A 20,118-nucleotide genomic window follows, 5' to 3' on the forward strand; every position below is an offset into this window, starting at 1 on the left:
ATTTATGACATGAAATTAATGTTTTTTGACACTCAAATGGCAGATGTAAGAGCGCCCTTGAATGCACCGCCATTGAGTGTTTTTAAACTCCAAGGGACAATAGCGTAACATTTCAACTTTGATAGATTATGATAGATGTTGATTAATCTATCAATTATTTATTTCCTTATTTGCTCAATCAATAATTCTTTTAGTTTATGAAGTGACAGAAAGTTATGAAAAATGCTTTGTCCAATACTTTGGTTTATGACCAAATGAAACAAATGCCATTTGTGTTAAGAGTGCTAATGAACAAATGTTAGCATGCTAACTCGCTTAGTTATGATTATAAATATTGTAGATATTACCTGTTAAATATGAGCAAATATAGCACCACTGTGCCTCAACAAAGATTAGGCTGTAGACTCTTACTTTTGTTTGTTGATAAATGACTTTAACAATAACATGTTTGTCAAAATTGTGGCCAATACATTTTCTGTTGATTGACTAATCAATTAATTGTTTCGTTGTGATCTGAAGCAGCTTTAAGTTGATGTCTAAAAACGTTTGAAAGGCTTTGCTTTGCTATGATTGGCAATTATGTTGAGCATGTGAACTGTGTCGCTCAAACATTCACAAGCATCAGTGTAAAGTCATGAGTGAATGCAATCAGTCATTCATTAGCTCCTGATGCACCAAATGCTCCTGATGTGTTTGTAAGAAAATCTGTCAAAAAGTAAATCCAGCTCACTTACAGCGCTGTAATACTGATGATCACACATTCACCTTCATCTCAAAGCGCCCAGCCCCTCCATCCAAACTCATCCATTCGCCTGCATTCATATGGGAGATTTGTTAATTTACCTTTTGAGCTTAATGATGTCTGCTCAGATTGAGATCAAACATCCTTTTATCTCTGTGCTCCACACTCATGCTTTACACCCACAGGCACACTGGCACAGCACTCACCTTACCGACAGTGGCAGGGTACCATGATGGGAACCAAAACGTGCCAGCAAGACAAGTGTAGGGGTGCATGGTGAGGAGGGGAGAGGGATAAACAGAGAAATTAGGAACAGAAACCAGCAAAGTGAGTGCATAGGAGAGACAGGAAGGAAGTTTGAATGAATAGAAGTGCAGATGGATGGGTCAGGCGTGCAGGGCGGAGAATGGAAATTAATAAAGACGGAGGCTCGTTTGATGTTTGTTGGAGGTATTTTGATGCACAGTAGAGGTGACGCGACTCCATCCAGTCTCCTCCCCTTCTTGGCTGAGCATCTAAGTATCTCCATCCAAGACCTGATTGATGACGGCACGTGTGGAGGGATTAGGATTAAAGCCCTGCTCACGTTACCAACCACAGTAGCCAAGGAGGGCTGCCAGGGAGGAGCAGATGACGGTTCACGTGTGTGTTTGTTTTCCTCAGTTTAGTGAAGCTTCAGTTCAAATGATATTAATAGGGCCTTTATTCTCTTTCATTTATTATAAATCGTGGTGGGAAATTGCTTCCTAAAGTGAGAAATCAAAGCTTGTGTTACGCCTTCCTGTTGAGGTTAAATCCACAAGTACTGACTCTCGCCTTGAAATATCTCCCCCTCTTCCTCTTTCCTCCTCCTGCCCTGCTCTTTTACATCAATACGTGGTAAAAACCTGCTGGCAAGCTGACCTGCGCTCTGTTATTTCCTCCACTCCACATAAAACTGCACAAAATGTCAATAGAGAAACGGGGAGAGACGGGAGTATTAGGAAACGACGTGTCTCTCTACCATCATTCATCCGTAACTGTAACATGTAGCAGTTTAATAAATATCGACCTGAATGGGATAGCTCATCCAACACAGCTGATTCATTTAAAGGTTGGCATTGACTTTCCACTGCTGTGTCCGTGAGAGCACACGCCACTCTTTTTATCTCACTCCAGCCTCACTCAATGCTGCTGCATATCTTTCTGGTTTTTGTTCTATTTTTTTTGTCTTTCTCAAACTCCTTCTGTTTGCTCTTCGGCCTCATACCTTCGTCAAACTCTCTTACGCTCTTTATTTGATCTCGTGTTAGTGGCCCGGGTGGAGATTAGAGTGCTTCTCTTTTTCTTTTTTTTAAAATCTCCAGACGTGTCAGATATTGAGCGGGTAGTTTGGTTTGGGCCCCTGTGGTCACGAGTCACACTACCCCCTCCCACTCCTTATCTCCCTCAAAGTGTGTCTACCCTTTCTCCTGATAAGGGTTCGCCTCACACTTTCTCTTTCACTTTATTGATAGAAAATAGAGAGCTGTTTACGGTTACACAGAGCGTCAGTGTGTGTGTGCGTGTGTGTGTGATCTATGGGAGCCAGCACATCCGTGGCTGCTCATGTTGCCAGTTGAGAAATGAATACGTAACGAAAGCAGTCCGGTGTCCACGTAGTGCCGGCCCTCCACACTGGTATCGTGCTCGATTCATGTGCCTTAAATACTTGTAGGGCATTCTATAGACATACGTATATGTAAGGATAATCTATCTGTCAGTAGAATATGTTGTTTCTGCACAGAAGAGAAAGATTAGGCCATTTACCAGCATCATACTGAGTCAGGGTCAAATCATACTGAGTAGCAAGCAGCAGCTCAGGTTGGTATTTCAGCAGAAATGTGTCCGGCCCAAGTAATAATTTACTGACATCTGTTCAGTATCAATGTTACATTCATGCAGAGCAATGCCAGTGAATAGACATATAGGTGCAGTGACTGAGGAATCATTTTCATAATCTACTTCCCAAACAAAATATTATGATTATACGTAATGTTTAGAACTGCAACTAATGGTCATTTAAAAGCCGGTTATCATTTCCCAGAGCCCTTTAGTTGTGTGAAAAACAAAGTGAGATACTTAGTTTCCTCAACAGCAGATGTTCACATTTAAGAAGCTGTTACCAGATCATTTTCTGCATTTTGCTTGAAAAAATTACTTGAAAGATTAATAAAATATCAAAAAAAGCAACTTTAAACAATTTAAATCCACCCTTCAGTCATGATGTTTGAGATTTGTAAAAAACTGAAATGTTTGGGTTAAATACAGCTTCAACTGTTGTTATAAATTATAAATTAAGTGACAAATGATCGGTATTACAATGTATCAAATATTTTATACGATTATTAGGTGACAACCGATCATTTGTCACCTAATAAACCTAATAAATCATTTGATATCAGCTCCCTATAAAACTCTCTATAAAATAATTTCTCCTCTTAAGTTACACAAGTCTTGTCACGTATGTTGTGGTGATCACGTGATACATTACGTTTTATTTAGAAACGAGGTCAGAGTCAGCGTACTCATGGAAACAGCCTCTTGGTGAGCCAGCGGGCAGAAGATACCATTTGTTTTCTGAACTCTCTCTCTCTCTCTCTCTCTCTCTCTCACCTCCACTGACACACATTGACGCAGCCTCATCTTCATGACCCACTAAAACAATCAGGCATGTAAAGCAGGAGTGTGTGAGCTCCTGTGCTAAATATATATACTGGCCCTGCTTCTGGCAGTTGAACATGAAAGGGGGAAGCACTCCCTGGTTATGTATTTCTGTGTGCGTGTGTGCATCTGTGCATACCATCACAAGGTCAGGAGAGGAGACACAGCATGAGTCCTTGAAGAGGATGTCAAGGATGGGTAAAAAGGCCATGAAAGAGCCAGCAACATGATGCATGCATGAGCGCAGGTATTTGAGTCCACATTCATGTGTGCGCATGCATATCTGTGAATTTGAATGTCTTTACATAAATCTCCGTTTTAATCCCACAGCAAGTCACCAAACCGTTTCAGATGAATTCATGATCAATTCAATTACTGTGGCAAGGTGTGGGCTCGGTTATATTTATGGTAATCATCTCCATCGGCACATTGTCTCCAGTGGGCCGAAGTTCACGGGACACTGATTTGGTCGCTCTCATCTCTAAACCCTGGTCAGGATTTCATTTGGCCAGTTGTGATGCGAACAGAAACAATTAACCTCTCGGCGGCCGTGGTGCAGCTCTCAGAGGCTGCCCAGTACCCTAATTGGTCTCTTACACCTGCTGTTAATGGAGGAACCAGGGGCAAAGCCCCGACTCTGCATATGTGTGTGTTTGTGTGTGTTTGTGTGCGTATCCCCCGTTGCATGTGTTCAGTTTGACTGTAACAGATGGAGAGGGAAAAGAGGAGAATCCCATTAGAAATTCCATTAAAAATAGATCCATCAACAGCTGCAGAGATGAGAGGACGGATATGATTATTTGGTTTGTTTTCCACATATTGTTGTCAATTTGTCAATTTCAAATTTTGTTTTCAGAAATCACTGGCAAATGTCACATTTTGTTCTCGAGTAAGGACTTTATTTTTACAGTGAAGGTTATTCAGCCAGAATATATATTATTCGGAGTAAAAGCCAACAGGTGCTCTGTCGGTTTACAAATAAAAATTGACTTGAAATAAATTATAAATATTATAATTTAGAGTGCACAGGGACAAACAAAACAAAAACCTTTGCAGACATTTTAATGGGACATGTGAGCCTGCTCTTGATGTTGTGAGAGAAAGCACAGTCAGCAGGTCTGACTTCTTGTTTGCATGTATACTGTAGCAGGGAAGACAGAGCTGGATCTCACATATATGATGGGAACACGCAATACCACGCACAATAAAGGAACAATGATTTGGTAAATGTTGCGGCACTCGTGGCTCATTCTTAAGGCCACTTTGGGAATATGGAAGTATTTAATTTCATGACAAAGCAGAATACTTGCAAAACATCCCTTATACAGTCGGCTTGATTTAACGCCTGTCCTTCACGACTGTCCACTGTCACCACAGAGGGCAAAGAAAAAATAATGATGTGGCCCTGTGAGGTTTATGGCTCACTCAAGCTCGACATAGCGGGATGTGACAGGCTCAGGTGTGTTTTCTGAGTGATGTCAAAGCTCTGTTTATAAAAATAGACTGCACGTAAAAGCAGACGTTACTGGTTGAGTGGAAAACCAGAACACCAGGATAGTAAATCATCACAAAAAAACCTCCAGTGTGAGCGTATTGGGAGGTCAAGTTTGCAGAGACACACCAAAAATCAAACAAGAAAGTCTTAATATGTCAGTCTAGCAATGATCTCGCCTGCTGCCAGCAGCATGTATGTTCTCTCCCGTCCAGATGGCAGATATATACGATTGGCCGATGTTCAGGATGCTGACAGTCTCTGGCACACATGCTCCGTCACAGCGTCTCTGTGTGTGTGTGAGACCGTCCTCACACCAGCGAACAACACTGTCACTGGATGGAACAACACGATTGCGCATGCACACACTTTGGATTGAACATGAGTCCTGCCTCCTGTTCCTTCCTGGTTGTTTGTTACCGAGGGACAAAGCCTTGTTTTATGTGGAGAAAGGTTTAGACTGAGAAAGAGGCTTTTGTCAGAGCTGGAGTCTCACTGCCGAGCATGACTTTGTGCTTCTGGAGTCTGTTTCTTCCCTGAAAAGTCACAGCAAAAAGAAGCGTATATTTCTTCAACTGTTTGCTTCTATTCTTGGGGTCAATTCTCTTAGTTTCTTCTAGTTTAGACAGAGATGTCATGTAGGATTTACATGTTGTTGTTCTTCTGAGTAGAGAGATGCACTGATTCAGACATCAAATATCGGGCCGATACCAACTCAAATAGCTGTGTGTTGTGCCAATGGGATTGATTGTTTATGTAATAACTATATACTGTACAGTACTGGAATTTTATTTCAGATCGGTACTCTGTATTGGCCAGTTTTTATCATAAATAGCTTCTTTGTCATTCAGAGACTTGGGCTGTCTGTTTAGAATATTATGGGCATTATTATTATGGTATTATCATAGCTGCACACTGCCGAATATAGCTGACACCCTCGTGATTTGTTCATAAAGCAAAGTTATTCACACCTTTCTATCACCATGCAGCCATATGAAGGCTTTTCACGCTTTGACCTTTTCTGCATGCAGAGAGACAGATTAAAGCCCAAACTGTGTCACGATCACTGTCCCTCATGGAAGTGAAGATAATTTGAATCCAGCATGGGAATGGCAGACTCAGTCACTAGCCATGAATACCATTGTATGGAAATGTAATTACACATTGTTAATGCATAAATAGAGTTTGATTTCATGAAAATATTCAAAAACCCTATTATAATATTATCTATGTTGTATCCTGCACTTGCTATTGATGAAAAGTCAATCAAATTCCTTTGGCTGTCCGTTTCTCTATAACCACAACAAGGATGGTCCAAATATCCCACGCACTGAAGCCTGCATGGCCTACTAAACAGTCTACCGATAAGCTACTTTTTCATTTAAGCAACTTAGACGAGAGCAAGAGAAACAAGGGACAAATATTAGAGAAATACAATGAGAAATATTTTACTGCCCAGCCCTCTTTTAAGTGTAATCCTTCAGCGGCTCTTTTTCTTCCCACAGTCAATTCTTGTCTTGTTTCAGGAATCCCTCCCACCACAGTTTCCTGAGAGACAGTGAGACAGACAAATATAGAGGGAGAGGTGAAAGAGGTTACAGACGCAGAGAAAGAGCGAGGGAATACAAATCAAGCCTGCTGCTAAAATCAGAACCTCTGAGTTTAGGGATCACTAGCTTTGAGCAAGATCTGCTCCACATGTCCAACATAATCCCTCTGCCACAGTGTGAACACTTCCTCTTTCACAGACAAGAGTGTGTGTGTGTGTGCGTGTTTTGTCAAAGCAGGGTGTTGGGATAGTGGTGTGTATATACAGTAAGTGTTTGAGTTAATGGGCCATGTCTTTCTACTTCTTCTTTTTTCCCCTTTATCTCTTTCTCTTTGTGGCTTTTGGATTCTTCAAATATTTATTTGGCCTTGGAGAAATAACTGCAAAACCCTCCCTCTAGTATTGCATCATACTAATTTGTGATGATTTAATCATACAGATTTGCGATGTTATGAAAAAGAAACTCTGAATTTTATTTCTATTAGTCTAAGAAAGAAGAAACATCTTTTGGTAGAGGTTACATTTAGTGTGATGGGAATAATAAATCCCCGAAATAGAGACCTCTCCATATGGCAAAGCATAACATAGCATATTTTTCGCGTCACTCAGCACAAAAACAATGCCAATGGACAGTCAATTAGGAATTAGGACTGCACATAGATGTTTTAAGCCCAACCATGATGGTTTGCCTCAACCTACCTTTCGTTTTGTAGTCAATGTCGCCCCAATTTCGCAATTTGTGTTGCTCAGCAGCAAAAAAAATAGATTGTCATAAGACTGTGTTGTACCTTTATGACCAAGCTAGAACGACCATTTGCAATGCTTTCCCAAAAAAGCCCAGCATACCCTCTCCTCCAATCAGCAATAAGAAAAAATACACAACCCCCCGAATCAATGGCGTACAATCCATTACGGTTCTGTACAGGCAGACTTGAAACGCTGATGGTGTTTGTTGCATCATCCCATCATCTACTCAGCCATACCATGTTCTGCTCAGTGGTTTTACAAGTGTATGTGTGTGTAAGTGTCAATGCTTTGTGAGTGGGAATCAGAGTGATGGTGAGAGCGGCAAGGGGGTGGATTTGTCTCCCATTTGACCTGAGTTTGCCCCCAGGAAGGATGTAGCTGATGGGAGGAAGGAAGGGTTTAATGTGTTCGTACAAGGACAGTTGGATCTCTCTTGGGGATTATTTGGCCTCTCTTCATGCTCCTCTTTGACCCGGACACACACTATTTATGATCTGTACACCCCTCCTCTGATCCACCTCTGCTCTGTGTATTTATAGCTCCTAAGCCCCGGTCCAGCAAAAGCCATCAGAGGCAGCTTGTAAACCAAGCGTCTGTCTCCCTAATCTGGACAGTTGATTGTCTAATACACTTCTGTCGGGTCATCTGCTGCTCGCTGCAGGTGACACACAGGATTGATGGCACTTAAGTAACTCTTTCTTCCTCCTCCATTTTTCTCTTTCTCAATTCTTTCTCCAATCTCTGACTCAGTTGGTTTTGCGATTTTTCACTGGATGATGATTGACGATTTCCGTCATACCTGAGGCAGACTGCGATTTCCTAAATGCTGCAAATTCAAGCATGACATTTTTCATGTCTAGTACTCTGCCATATATCTGAATAACTCTGAAATGTGTCATTCAGCAGCACACACATTTATGTTATATTTGCGTTTCAGCCATGTGGCTCCGTCGGTCAGTCTACCGCTTCGGCCCAGACTCAAATATCTCAACAGCTACTGAATGGTACTGCCATCAGAAAGACGTTCATGGCCCTGATGAGGATGAATCCTCGTGACTTGGGGATGTTTCCTCTAGCGTCACAATGAGGTTGGAACTTGTGACTTTAAGTGGTATGCCTTGACAAAGACTTAATGGATTGCTATGAAATATGGTACACACATTCATGGTCCCCAGTGGATGAATTGTAATACCGGTAACTTAAGTGATCTTCTTGCTTTTCCTCTAGCGCCACCATCTTGTAAAAATGTGTCCAAAACTTTGTTTTATGATCTAGTGACAATCCTGTCATCCTCAGCTGTCTCTGTGTTTACTGCTTATTAGCATATATTAGCCTGCTAGCATGTTAGCTTAAGATGAGGAACGCGGTAAACAATGTCAAACGTCAGCATGTTAGCGTTGTCATTTTTATCATGTTAGCATACCATGCCTAACTACAGCCCCACAGTGCTGATAGCATGTCTATAGACTCTTGTTTTATGATCAACACTATTCTCTCTCCACCTGCTTTCACTCTTATTCATCCCTGACTCTGTATTTCCCGGCCAGTCTCTAAAGCATTACCTGCTTTACCTCCTGGCATTAAATGTAATCCTGCCTGCCACTTGGTTATGATTAGGTCCGGACTTCCATTGGTGAAGCCAGCCGCAGACTGAAGTCAGGTTGGTTAATATGTGTGACTCATTGGTCTTGGGAGAAATTACTTTCCTAAAAACATAATATGCAGCAGTTGAACTGGCACTACGGCAGCGCACCACCTGCCCGTGTGCATTCATGTATGGAAATTAAAACGAGTTGGCAAAGTGCTTTCTGCATCCAGAGATAGATGTGCCAGCAGTGTGGCATCAGCGCTTCCTTTTCTGTCTCTGAAAAACAGGAATTATTGTCATAATGTTGTGACAGGTCGTTTCCTGCAGCTTTGGGTTTCTTTGGCGTGTTGATTTTCTGCAAACACTGGTTGCTGTTTTTCAAAACCACCCATTGTGGCGTAGCTTAACCTGGCCGCTGAACTTTCCATCAAGTCAATTGAGCTTTATTGTTTGGCCTCTCTGCCCGGCTGAGAAAAAGGAAAACAGACATCAATCACTCTGGTTGTCATTAGTGGATCAAAGTATGCAGGAGTAACACATGGTGAGACAGCTGGTATCATGACATTTCCTCAGAGGGAATTTCCTTAATATAATTCTCTTTTATTCCTTGAGTGTGTATTTATATTCCTATCCTCGTGTGTTTATATAGTATAGGAAGTGCAAGTCTGTAAATGCTCCAGTGACGGAGCGAGTCAGCCAGAAAGCCAGACAGCTCAGATCAACACAGGGCTGCAGCAGAAGATATTATATACATGAGGTTGCCATGCATTGCTCAAAACGCTCACTCCGTACTGATCAGAAGCATTTACGCTGGACTGTTTCAGTCTTTTTACTCCTTCAGTTTATCAATAATGAACACTGGAGCGTGTGTGCACGCTCCAGTGTTCATTATTGATGGCAATGAGGTCAGTAGATGACTCAGCAATAAGGTGGAGATGAACGCAGGGGGGGATGGAGTGGTTATTTTAGAGCAGGGAAAGTGAGCTGAGGAGAATGCCTGTTTTCTATTTGCCCTTCATTGAGTCCCTGTCCCCGGCTGAAGTGATGGACAAGCCGGCAGGTGGTCCTGCCAGAATAACATGGCCTTGCAGAGCAACCTAATGGGGAGCAGCGTGTCACGAATCACCATGCATTAGAGTGAGCAGATAGATAGGCTCAGAGATCCATCTCGGATTTGTGGCCCAGCCACATATTGAGCAGATAATGTAACGGGGACAGAAAAAGACATCCAGAGAGAAGCTGAAGAAGACTGACAGAAATGAAGTAATTTAGCCGCCTGACACGTGTGAGAGCACTGGAGCGAGAGGAGACCGGTGGGGTGTAATCATCTGCTTATGCGAGGATAAAAGAGAGACACGAGTGTCCGTTGGTTCATGTGGTGATGGATTTGTTGTCAAATGAAGATTGACATCTTACTGATTCTTACTCTCTGGACAGGAAGCTTGTGACCTGAGCCCCAGAGAGTCACATGAAGAGCACACACACACACACACACACACACACAACTGTGCTGTGGTCACATCAGTGTAACACCATCATCAACACATATTCTTCTGTATAAAACACAAAACTGTTGCTCCGACTGACCTTTCCTGATTTCCGTCTGGCTTGTGAACGCTTTAAGGGGGTGTTAACGTGCACCCAGAGGGTTCAACCGTGGAGCAGGGTGACAGACGGAGGATGTTAGCGCAGAGCCGGGGAATGATGTCGGTGACAGCCAGTCATTGTACTTCAGCGACTGGTATCATGCTCTCATTGTGTCCGTGTTGGGAGCAGACCCACAACCGATGCTGAACAGAAGCTGTTGTTTTTGTCACAGTTCAGATATTATATTAAGCGCCTCTCCACACCTTATGCTCTTTGATCTCACAGATGATGTCACCATTTCTAAAGTAACAGCTTGGTCCTTGACATCGCCGATGCTATGCCGGCTTTACCACAGAGAAAACGTGGTTATATTTGGTTGTAAAGTCAGAGTTTATCAGATGTCTAGATGACATATAACCATTGCTTCAACAGCCTTCTAGTGAGTATATTTCCTTTTTTAAATATATTCCTTTAATAACCCTGATTCTGTGTCGGAGGGTATGTTTTTCTCTGGATATTGACTGACATTCGCATGTATATGAAGAAGGGCTGCTTTGAAGGGAGCGTCTCAGGTGAGCAGGCAGTTATTAAGATCCTCTGGAAAGGGCTTTGTGTGTTCAGATGAAGTAAGATTGGTGTTGTGCGTTATGAAAGAAAAAAACATTTCCTCCTTTGAGTAGAAATCTGTCTGTGAGTGAATGTATGAGCATATTACACTTCACTGTTGGGAGTGTAATGTATCAAATTATGCACCGGCTGTTTTCATCTGCCTCCATTCGTCCAGATGTGGAGCTTTCATGACGGAATCTCACTTGCGGGGCCGGTGCATTGTCAATGTGAAGCAGTGTGTCTGTGAAATCTTTCCTTATGTGTCCAACAAGCTATTAATCACTGTGACAGTGACTAAAGGGGCACCTTTGTGTGTATACTATGTGTGTGTATACATGCGCACTGTAGCGGGTGTGCGTCTGTGTGAACAGTAATGTCTGTTCTGAATCTGCTCCGATTTCTATTTTCTGCTACAAGCATCAAGGGTCCTATCTGCTTAATGCACCAATTTACCATCCTGTCTTATTGACGGTCCCCCCGACTAAAACAATTCATAACCCGCTAACAGGCATGAGGGTTTTGCTCACTGATGGGATTCATCCACTCATGAACAAATCTGTGAAATTGCCTCTCCGGCATGTTCTGCCAATTAAATGAAAATGACTTCATAGGACCTTGTGGGATTATATACTTCTGGATACTTGTTGTGATGCATAAAAAGTGTATGACGGTCTTGCAAACACAGAGACTCACGTTCAACAGCATTTCAATAATTATTTACTCATCAAGAATGAAATGTGTACGATTTTCATGGCTCATGGTATCAGGATGAATATGACTGCAAGTTTTGGGGGTTTTCTACCTGAATATGCTGAATTTTGTGATGTATTTTGGTAATTTTACAAAGAAATTACTCAAAAAATGTATTTGCTTTGAAATGATTGACATAGTCTTTTGCCTAATCTACTGTATATTCATCATTTGTCAAGTGAGACGAGCAACAAACATCTGTATTACACTTCTTCCATGATAAACACCTTTGCTGTTGAGAACATCATATTATTTTCATGGTTTTATGTTATATTAAGTCGTTATGTCTTGAGTCCCAAGTGTGTTATTGCAGCAAAGATTAAAATTATGTTGGTAATAAAAAATAGCATACGCTCCTAAAGGATCTTTTTATCTACAAGCACATATTTGAGGAAATCTGGTCAGGGATGTCCTGAATCCCCTGAGCAGCTTTTGTTTATCACAGAGACTCAGAGGCTCATCACACCACTTTGTTTACACCAGAAATTCAGATATTTCACACATTCAGTGTGTTTCAAACGCTGTTGTACTTCATTGTTTAAGAATGCAATTTACAGAAGCCAAGAGCTGCATCAGATTTCCATCATGTAACCAGGCAGTCGAGGTTCAGCTCGGATTCTCAGAAGGACCACAGACTGCAGATCTGCCTAATCACCAGATGCCTGCTCACTCATGCATAATGCATCAGACTGTTATTACAAGTCGGCAGGGAAACACAGCAGTGATTTACATTAATATTTCATCGAGCCACCGTGACATCAAAGTCTGAATGGAGGAGACCCTCTGTGTGTGTGTTATCATTAATAAAGTGGACCCTGATGGCCTGTGCTTGGCCTCTATCGGGGTGTCAGGTGGAGAGGCGATAATAACGTGTTAGTTTAAACTCAAAGAACAGACAGACATTAACAAACGGACTCATGTATAAAAGTTTGCATAGAAAAGCTCTTTTGGGGGAATTGATTATGAAACAGTCTTAAAAAAGACACACTGCAGGATATGTAAGCAAATATACCATTCTATCAAAAAAGGATGTTACTGCTAAACTGTTTTATGCTAAGCTAAGCTAACCATCTTCTGGTTGTATCGTTATATCGAACAGACAAACATGAGACTGCTATCAATTTTGTCCTCTAAAGCGCATATTTCCCAGAATGTTGAACTATTCCTTTAAAGAGAATATGTTCTATCAGCTCTTCGTGCACGAACTGACTTTCATTTGATTCCTCATCGCTGACATGAGCTCTCTGTTTCCTCAGATGACAGTGCATCAGTAGCCAGCAGTATGGAGGTTACCGACCGCATCGCCTCCCTGGAGCAGAGGGTCCAGATGCAGGAGGATGAGATTCAGCTGCTAAAGTCGGCTCTGGCCGACGTGGTGCGAAGGCTCAACGTGTCCGAGGAGCAGCAGGCCGTGGGCTTACGCAGAGGACCCACCAAAGGTAACGTAGATACACAAGCATGCTTTTTCATGGGTTTTTCAGTTACTTCTTCTGGAGAGTTGGGCAACAGGATCAGCAGCTCTTCTGGTAGCCCTTGTTCTCCTTTTTCACTTTGTTCTTTCTCTTTCCTGGTGACGTCTCCTTTCCTTTAAATCCAGCTTATTTCCTTCCTCTTCCTCCTGTCCTCTCTCCTCCTGGACTGTGTTGTGTGGTTAAATGTGCGTCATGTGTATAGATGCTGCTCTGATGAGAAAGTCTCCATCAGCAGACAGCAGTGTTGGGAAGCCAGGTAGGCTGACTGTGAAGTGTGTCTGCACTAACCAGGCTTGGTGTTGTGTTTACAAAAGGCTAATTTCAGTCACTGCCTGCTAGTGTTATGTTGTATACACAGTGTAGTATTTCTCGAGGAACTACACAGATACTTTACGCACTGCACTGCCTGAGGTCAATGCACTGTGATCAGAGTCTAAAAACACAGATTCAAAAAAGATTTATTGTCAACCAGGGGAACTTTGTCTGCAGTGCATATAGTCCAATAATTCATTGATAATATTAAGTTATCAATGAACTGTCACAACTTAGTGTGAAAAAATGTTTTGTGTTTGCCTCTGTGTATGCAACCTTTCTGTTAAAGGACAATCCCCCAACATGTTCTCTATTAACAAGAAGGAGCTGTTGTCGGTGTATTTTGATTTATTCCTTCTAAAAAGATGAAACAGTTTGCCCCTGTTTCCAGCCTTTGTGCTAAGCTAAGCTAACCAGCTTTTGGCTGTAGCCTTATATTGAACAGACTGACATGAGTGATATCGATCTTCAAATAAATCTCAGCAAGAAAGTAAATAAGCGTATTTTCCCCAAATGTCAAACTGTTCCATTAAGTTACAGTTGAAACAACTCTCACATTTAAAAGCACAACTCTTAATTATTAACTTGAAATAAACTCTTCCTTCTGCCATTTGCTCCAGTTGATATCACTAAGCTGAATGCAGCCTCTTCTCGTATTTCCTCTTAGGAATGTAGAAAGTAAAAAAATAAATAAATGCAACACTTCATCAAGGAATAACAAAGAACTGAACATCATAGATTGATCGATGATACGCTTTTCCGTTTTTGTGGTGGTTTTTTTTGTGTATCAATACTGCATGTGTCTAATTTCAGCTGAGATATGTTTGATACAAGTTGTCTCTCAAGTAGCATCCTCACCCCAGAGGCTGATGAAGTCTGCATGTGAAATCAACTGAACATCATGCCTTTTTATGCCTTCAAATGTGCATTTGAGTGATGAAACAGAAACGGATTATGAATCTGAGCTGCTGCCAGCTTCAGTCTCTGGAGTGACTGTGAACCAATGGAGTTTGAGTTTGATTTGATTCGGGAGCTGAAGGATGACGCAGACTCCGAAGATGCTTTCTCTTATTGATCTCCACCTTTAGGTGCAGGGATTCAGCAGCCTGCTCCCTATACTGAAGCACAATGATCTGTTTTAGAAAGCTCAACACATACCACAGACTGCTTCTGGACAATCATGGACACACACATAAACACACATTCATCTTCTTTAACATGCTAACATTACAACCTCAGTTTGCCCCCTGCTGCACAATTACTGCATAAAAGATAACAGAGCAGTGTGTGTGCGACGTTTGTGTTTGTGTGTGTGTGTGTGTGTGTGCGTGTGTGTGCATGTGTGTGTCTGCTGGATGAAACAGGGTCTATTAAATATGTATCACTGCAGATAGAGCTGCAGCTTGACTTTGTTATTCTCAGGCTTGCCTGTGTTCTTGCCCCTTTCGTGTTGTCAAACCGCCTTCTGTAAATTATTTGTAAACTTATATTCATCTGTATGGAAACGTGATTGAAACCGAACAATGTTCTCAATAAACTGAGAAAAAGACACACAAAGTGTGAATTCATATTTGCATGACATTTAGGATTTCTCTGGTGCAGGAATAATAATAATAATAATAATAACTTTAATTTATATAGCGCCTTTCAGGAGACCCAAGGCCGCTTTAAAAGAGTAACAAAAAACAGTTTAGACAAACAGTCAGAAAAACAAAACAAGTAAATTAGGGGCCGAAAGCCTTGGCGAACAGAATCTCATGTGTCTTATGATTTATAACACTGTGCAGTTATTTCCTGTCTCTTTGAACTCTCACTGAAGAGCATGATTGATGATACTGACTGGAATAACAACCGGTGAACTGTGGGAACAATTTGGTACAAAATATCAAACCCAATAATACTGGTAATGTTGTAGAAACATGCATAAATAGAGAGTGATGTCAATAAACCTGTTACCCCAGTGCATGCTGGGAGGCTTTCCACTACACCTACCTTCCTGGTACACCAGTTTTTACACAGTTTTTACGCATCTCACTAATTATCATTCTGTTTCATTCTGTTGACACTCACCTTGAGTAGAAATCTGTCTGTAAGTGAATGTGGTAACTCAAATGACACCACAGCAGCTGACCCTGCTGCTGGTCTTCTTTTCAGCTTTTTATTCTGAATATGCCGGTTGTTGTCCTTTTCCTTGCAGCCAGGCCACTGATCGCCACCCTGCCGTTACGGCCCACAGTAAACAACGGGATCATTCTACCAAAGAAAGGCACTCTGCCCTCCCCATCTGGATCTGGATCTAGGAAGGACACCAGCACTCCAGTCAGCAAGAGGTGAGGAAAAGAAAAGAGAATGCTCTCGAGAGAAGTTTGCAAATTATATGTATGCAGTCTGTTCTATGTTATTATATTATCCTTATCTATTGCATTATTTATTATTTAGACTTTTAAGGAGGTCATTCACATTTTATTTTTACTTATTCCAAAGGAGCGAGACATGAATGTTTGCACTACAGCTCTAAGTCAAGTCGAGTGTTTGGTCTTAATGTCTCGAGTTTAGTGTCACTTTACTGAACCTGCAGGTCTTATTAACACTGTTCTAAGTGTTAAATCCAGATAAAGCTGCATGTAGGCCAGGTTGTGATGTCTTGCATGTATCATATGTCTTTCCAGACATTTTATTTGTCTCAAGACATTTTTCAGTCCTGTCTGTCTGTGCCATGTCGCATCATTCAACCCGTAAATTGTCACATATCTGGCTTTTTATCAGCCAAAGTGACTGACATTTAACAAGGCTGATAAACAGAGAAACGGTGGTGTCATCTCGGCTCCTCTGTTTTGTGTGTGTGTGTGTGTGTGTGTTTACACATGCACGTGGAGCACAGGTTATCAATCTTGTCTGTCAGAGGAACAATAGCCTTTTCCCGTCTCTGGAGGACATTACCATAATCATATGAGGCTCAGCAGGCAGCAGGAACCAGCTCCAATCCAAGCAGCTGTTAACTTCCCTGTGGCCTCTTTCCCTTGATTTTCAGTATGTGTCGTTTTATTTCTGCTTCGCGGAGGTTTTCCATGACTTAGAGTTGACACTTTATTATGCTGACTCTCACCTTACGGTTTACCTAAGAGCACAGTAAAGAAATGGCTCTGCAGATGTAACCAGTATGAGGATGGTTGATAGAAACAAACACCAAGACAGACCATATCAATGCAGGAAGGATTTGGTCTACTTCATGATTACTTGAACTTAAATTGGACTTTTCAATTACTTCCTTCACACTTTCTCTGCTGTAACTAGTTTTTCACTTGGTGAATAGCCAGGGTTTTAGAAATACAGAAGTCAATTTCTGTTCCATTATATTTTCTTTTTAGGATACTTTAGTCCTGTTTCAAAGCCTTTTACACAATAACTACAACAAATTCTAGTGGATAAATAAGAAAACCTTTTGTTTTTTCATTTATTTATTGGCCTTTAAATTGAGAAATTTCAATATATTGAATACAGCTGAAAAATACTGTCGTGAGCCAATAAATTGGCCTCTCGTAAACATTTTAAAATTTCTTCCAGGTTGTTTAAACCTTAACATTCCCAGAAAAAATGCGAAGCACATGGCCTCAGTGTCTGCTTGGATCTAAATGAAGCTCATGAATGACTGCTGTGCTGAATAGAGGGTTTGAATATTGACTGCAATGTAAATTGCAGCAGTTGCCTTTCTGTGAGATCCTCAGTCCTCTTCAGAGAAACCTTTATATTTTTGATAAGTATAGAGTTAAAGCTTTTAGCCTGAGTGAATAGTCATCAGTCTGTTTATCTCTACGTATTGTGTTCTCTGTCTGTCCCATCTTCTCTGTCTTGCTTGTCCGCCCTGTCTCTCTCTGATATCGTGTCCTTTGCTGTGATGTTATATCCTGTTTATGTCCTGTCCACCTTCAATGTGATGTCCTGCAAATCCCTCCAGTTTGTCCTCTCTGTCTCGCTCTACCAGATTTTTCTACCTGCCCCTCAGGTGAGAGGATACAGTATGTCACTAGTCACGATATAACATCATCGCTGCATCGCAGCTCCGATGCATGCTAACCCTGATTTTCCGTTATTAAATCATCTCCGAGTTACACGATAATTGTGACATTTCTCTCATTGCTAATATTCACTTTTTGTTGTTGAGGTCATCATTCTTTGTTTGTGTTGATACAGTCCGTGTCTGGGATTAGTTTAAACTGCAGATTGGTCACAATCCCATCAGTGTTGGCATACACACAACAGCCTTCCCCAATACCCTGTGGCCCAATTACTATGATTCCTCGTGGGATAACACAGCAAACAACAGTTTCTATTCTGCTCTTTACTGAACAAACACACACAGGCTGTCCAGAAGGGATAACGGCCACCGGCCAGTTTTAGGATTTGAATAGACTTTTCTCCCATAGGGTGGATTAGGCGACTGGGCCTACTGGCCATTGGATTGCTGATGGAGCCTTTTCATTGTTATAAATGGGCAGGCTGTCTGCACATTCGATATGCAGATTTGCACAGGTCTGTACTGACATTGTGGTTGTAAGTTATATCCACATTTACTTGTGTCTCTTTTGCTTTGGTGCAAATTATTTCTTACGCTGCTGCAAAGTCTCAAAGTTTAAGACTTCTTTTTTTATATGTGAAGCCGTATTAAGTCAGCCCTGAGCTAAATCACGAAATAAATAAATCTCCCTTGTATTTTCCAAAGCTATTTCTTGGATGAAAACTTTACCACAGGGCAGTTTTAGGAAAGCAGCGTCAGGTAGTTTTATGACCTATTTCTTTGTGTTCTCTTTTTGCCTCATGTCCACCTTCCACTCGCCGCAGCACCGTGAGGAGAGCCAACTCAAACGAACATGTGGGAACTCTTACGCGGAAAGATTCGGGCGACTCCAAGGGCAACCGAAACCGTGCCGGATCCACCGGCAGCAATTCCAGCGGCAAACGAAATGACAGGTAACACGGACGTCTTGTTAAATCAACTTTGCCCATTTAGTAGCTCACACATTCATCAGAACAGATGCTGATCTCCTCATGACGCACTTTCAAATCAAAAACATACAATGGTGTATCTGGAGTCGGGATGCTGAATGACAGCTGTCTGTTTACTCATTTACTTTGCAGCAAACAGAGGGATCCAGTGTTCAATGCAGGTAAGATCTAGCGGCACCTTCATGGCTCTGCAGCCTGACAGCTATGATAGTTTCATGCTGTGATACAAACGACTGAGAGCCATTAAACTCCACATGCTCAGTTACCGCCTGTGTCAGTTATTAGTTGAAGCTTTTCTAAAATAATTTTCAAAGTATAGAATTGCTTATCAGTGCCTTGAACTGACCACAGAAGCTCCTCAACATGTTGTGTCTTAAACGTTCATCCTTTCCATGATCCTTTCATTCACAAGTAACCAGTCCACTTCATCCATTACTGCATCTTCACATCCAAACTTCCATTCATCTTTCCTTTTTATTAAGCTCTTTTTGCTTTGTTTACATTGAACTTCAGTTGTGTACTGTTCAGTATTATTGCGATACTTTTCTGTTTGGGTCTCATACTATCATTCTGACTATGGGTCAATACATCTCACAACCAGCTGATGGGTAGAGACTGAGGAGACGTGGAGTCTGGCAACTTGTAGCTAGCAGTTTTGAGCTTTCCAAATGAATTGAAAATGTATACGAATCATCTCAAACGCTTGTCAAACGAGAGTCCAACTGAAACACAGAAAGTAGCCCCGTGGATTAGCGAACTGCACTGAGATATACTACTGCAAATTCATGGCAAACCAAACATTTTTATTTATTTATGTAAAGCGTTTTGCGGGAAATGTTTCTAAACACCATGCGACCTCAGGAAGATAGCATTGGTTCACAATTTCTAATTTTTTCTGGCAGATATTTAACATCTTTTCAGTAGTTTATGTGACATTTCTGAGATAGGAGATACATCAAAGATAATCAAGAGCTGAAGAAGCTTCAATTCTGAGTTTATAGTGTTTCCAGTACTACACACAACGCAAGTGGATCATCTCGCACAGGAAACACACAGTAACAAGACAATGGGCCTGACTGTGAAATAAATCAGTATTGATCAGAATCTCCCTCTCCATCATGCTATTGATTTTTGTGTAAATTGAACTGCTGTTTTTCATTTTGTTTACACACCTGGCTTCAGTTCTCTTCAGTTCGGGCAACACCCAAACACGGTGTACAGCTTACTGACGCACTTCATCGAACACACTACTTTAGTATTGTTTCTTTTACCTTGAAATCTAATTATAGCAAATATGAGCTGAATATAAAACAGTCTAATATATCTTCTTTTTATATTTGTATATTTGCAAACTGTAACCATCAGATTACTACAGGGTTAATCATCACCACTACATGTACATGTGGTTGTTCATTTTACTTTCACATTGTTAGAAAAAAAACCTGGTAGAAAAACAATCAGTATTTTTTCTTTGTAGGTTGTTAAACAAAGTGGGAAAAAAACAAGCCAATTGAATCGCTCACCACAAAGGAGCAGAGGGTTTGACACCATCACGCTGAAAAGAGTACTGATTCATTTCAACCA

General features: G+C 41.3%; 1 protein-coding gene across 12 annotated transcripts in view; it reads left to right on the top strand.

Annotated features, from left to right (window-relative positions):
• Window positions 1–20,118, top strand: part of LOC306790610 (echinoderm microtubule-associated protein-like 1) — a 63,560-nt gene that overhangs the window by 32,724 nt on the left and 10,718 nt on the right. For 5 of the 12 annotated variants that reach the window (XM_079287000.1, XM_079287004.1, XM_079287005.1 and 2 more), the window contains 6 exons: window positions 13,003–13,185; window positions 13,421–13,474; window positions 15,728–15,860; window positions 17,486–17,533; window positions 18,370–18,498; window positions 18,667–18,695. In XM_079287000.1, coding sequence (XP_079143126.1) covers window positions 13,003–13,185; window positions 13,421–13,474; window positions 15,728–15,860; window positions 17,486–17,533; window positions 18,370–18,498; window positions 18,667–18,695 — 576 coding nt within the window. The remainder of the gene's footprint in view (window positions 1–13,002; window positions 13,186–13,420; window positions 13,475–15,727; window positions 15,861–17,485; window positions 17,534–18,369; window positions 18,499–18,666; window positions 18,696–20,118) is intronic. The other 7 variants (XM_079287008.1, XM_079287002.1, XM_079287003.1 and 4 more) reach the window with 3 other exon arrangements.

This window comes from Melanostigma gelatinosum, assembly GCF_949748355.1.
Source record: "Melanostigma gelatinosum genome assembly, chromosome: 16".
Lineage (NCBI taxonomy): Eukaryota > Metazoa > Chordata > Actinopteri > Perciformes > Zoarcidae > Melanostigma > Melanostigma gelatinosum.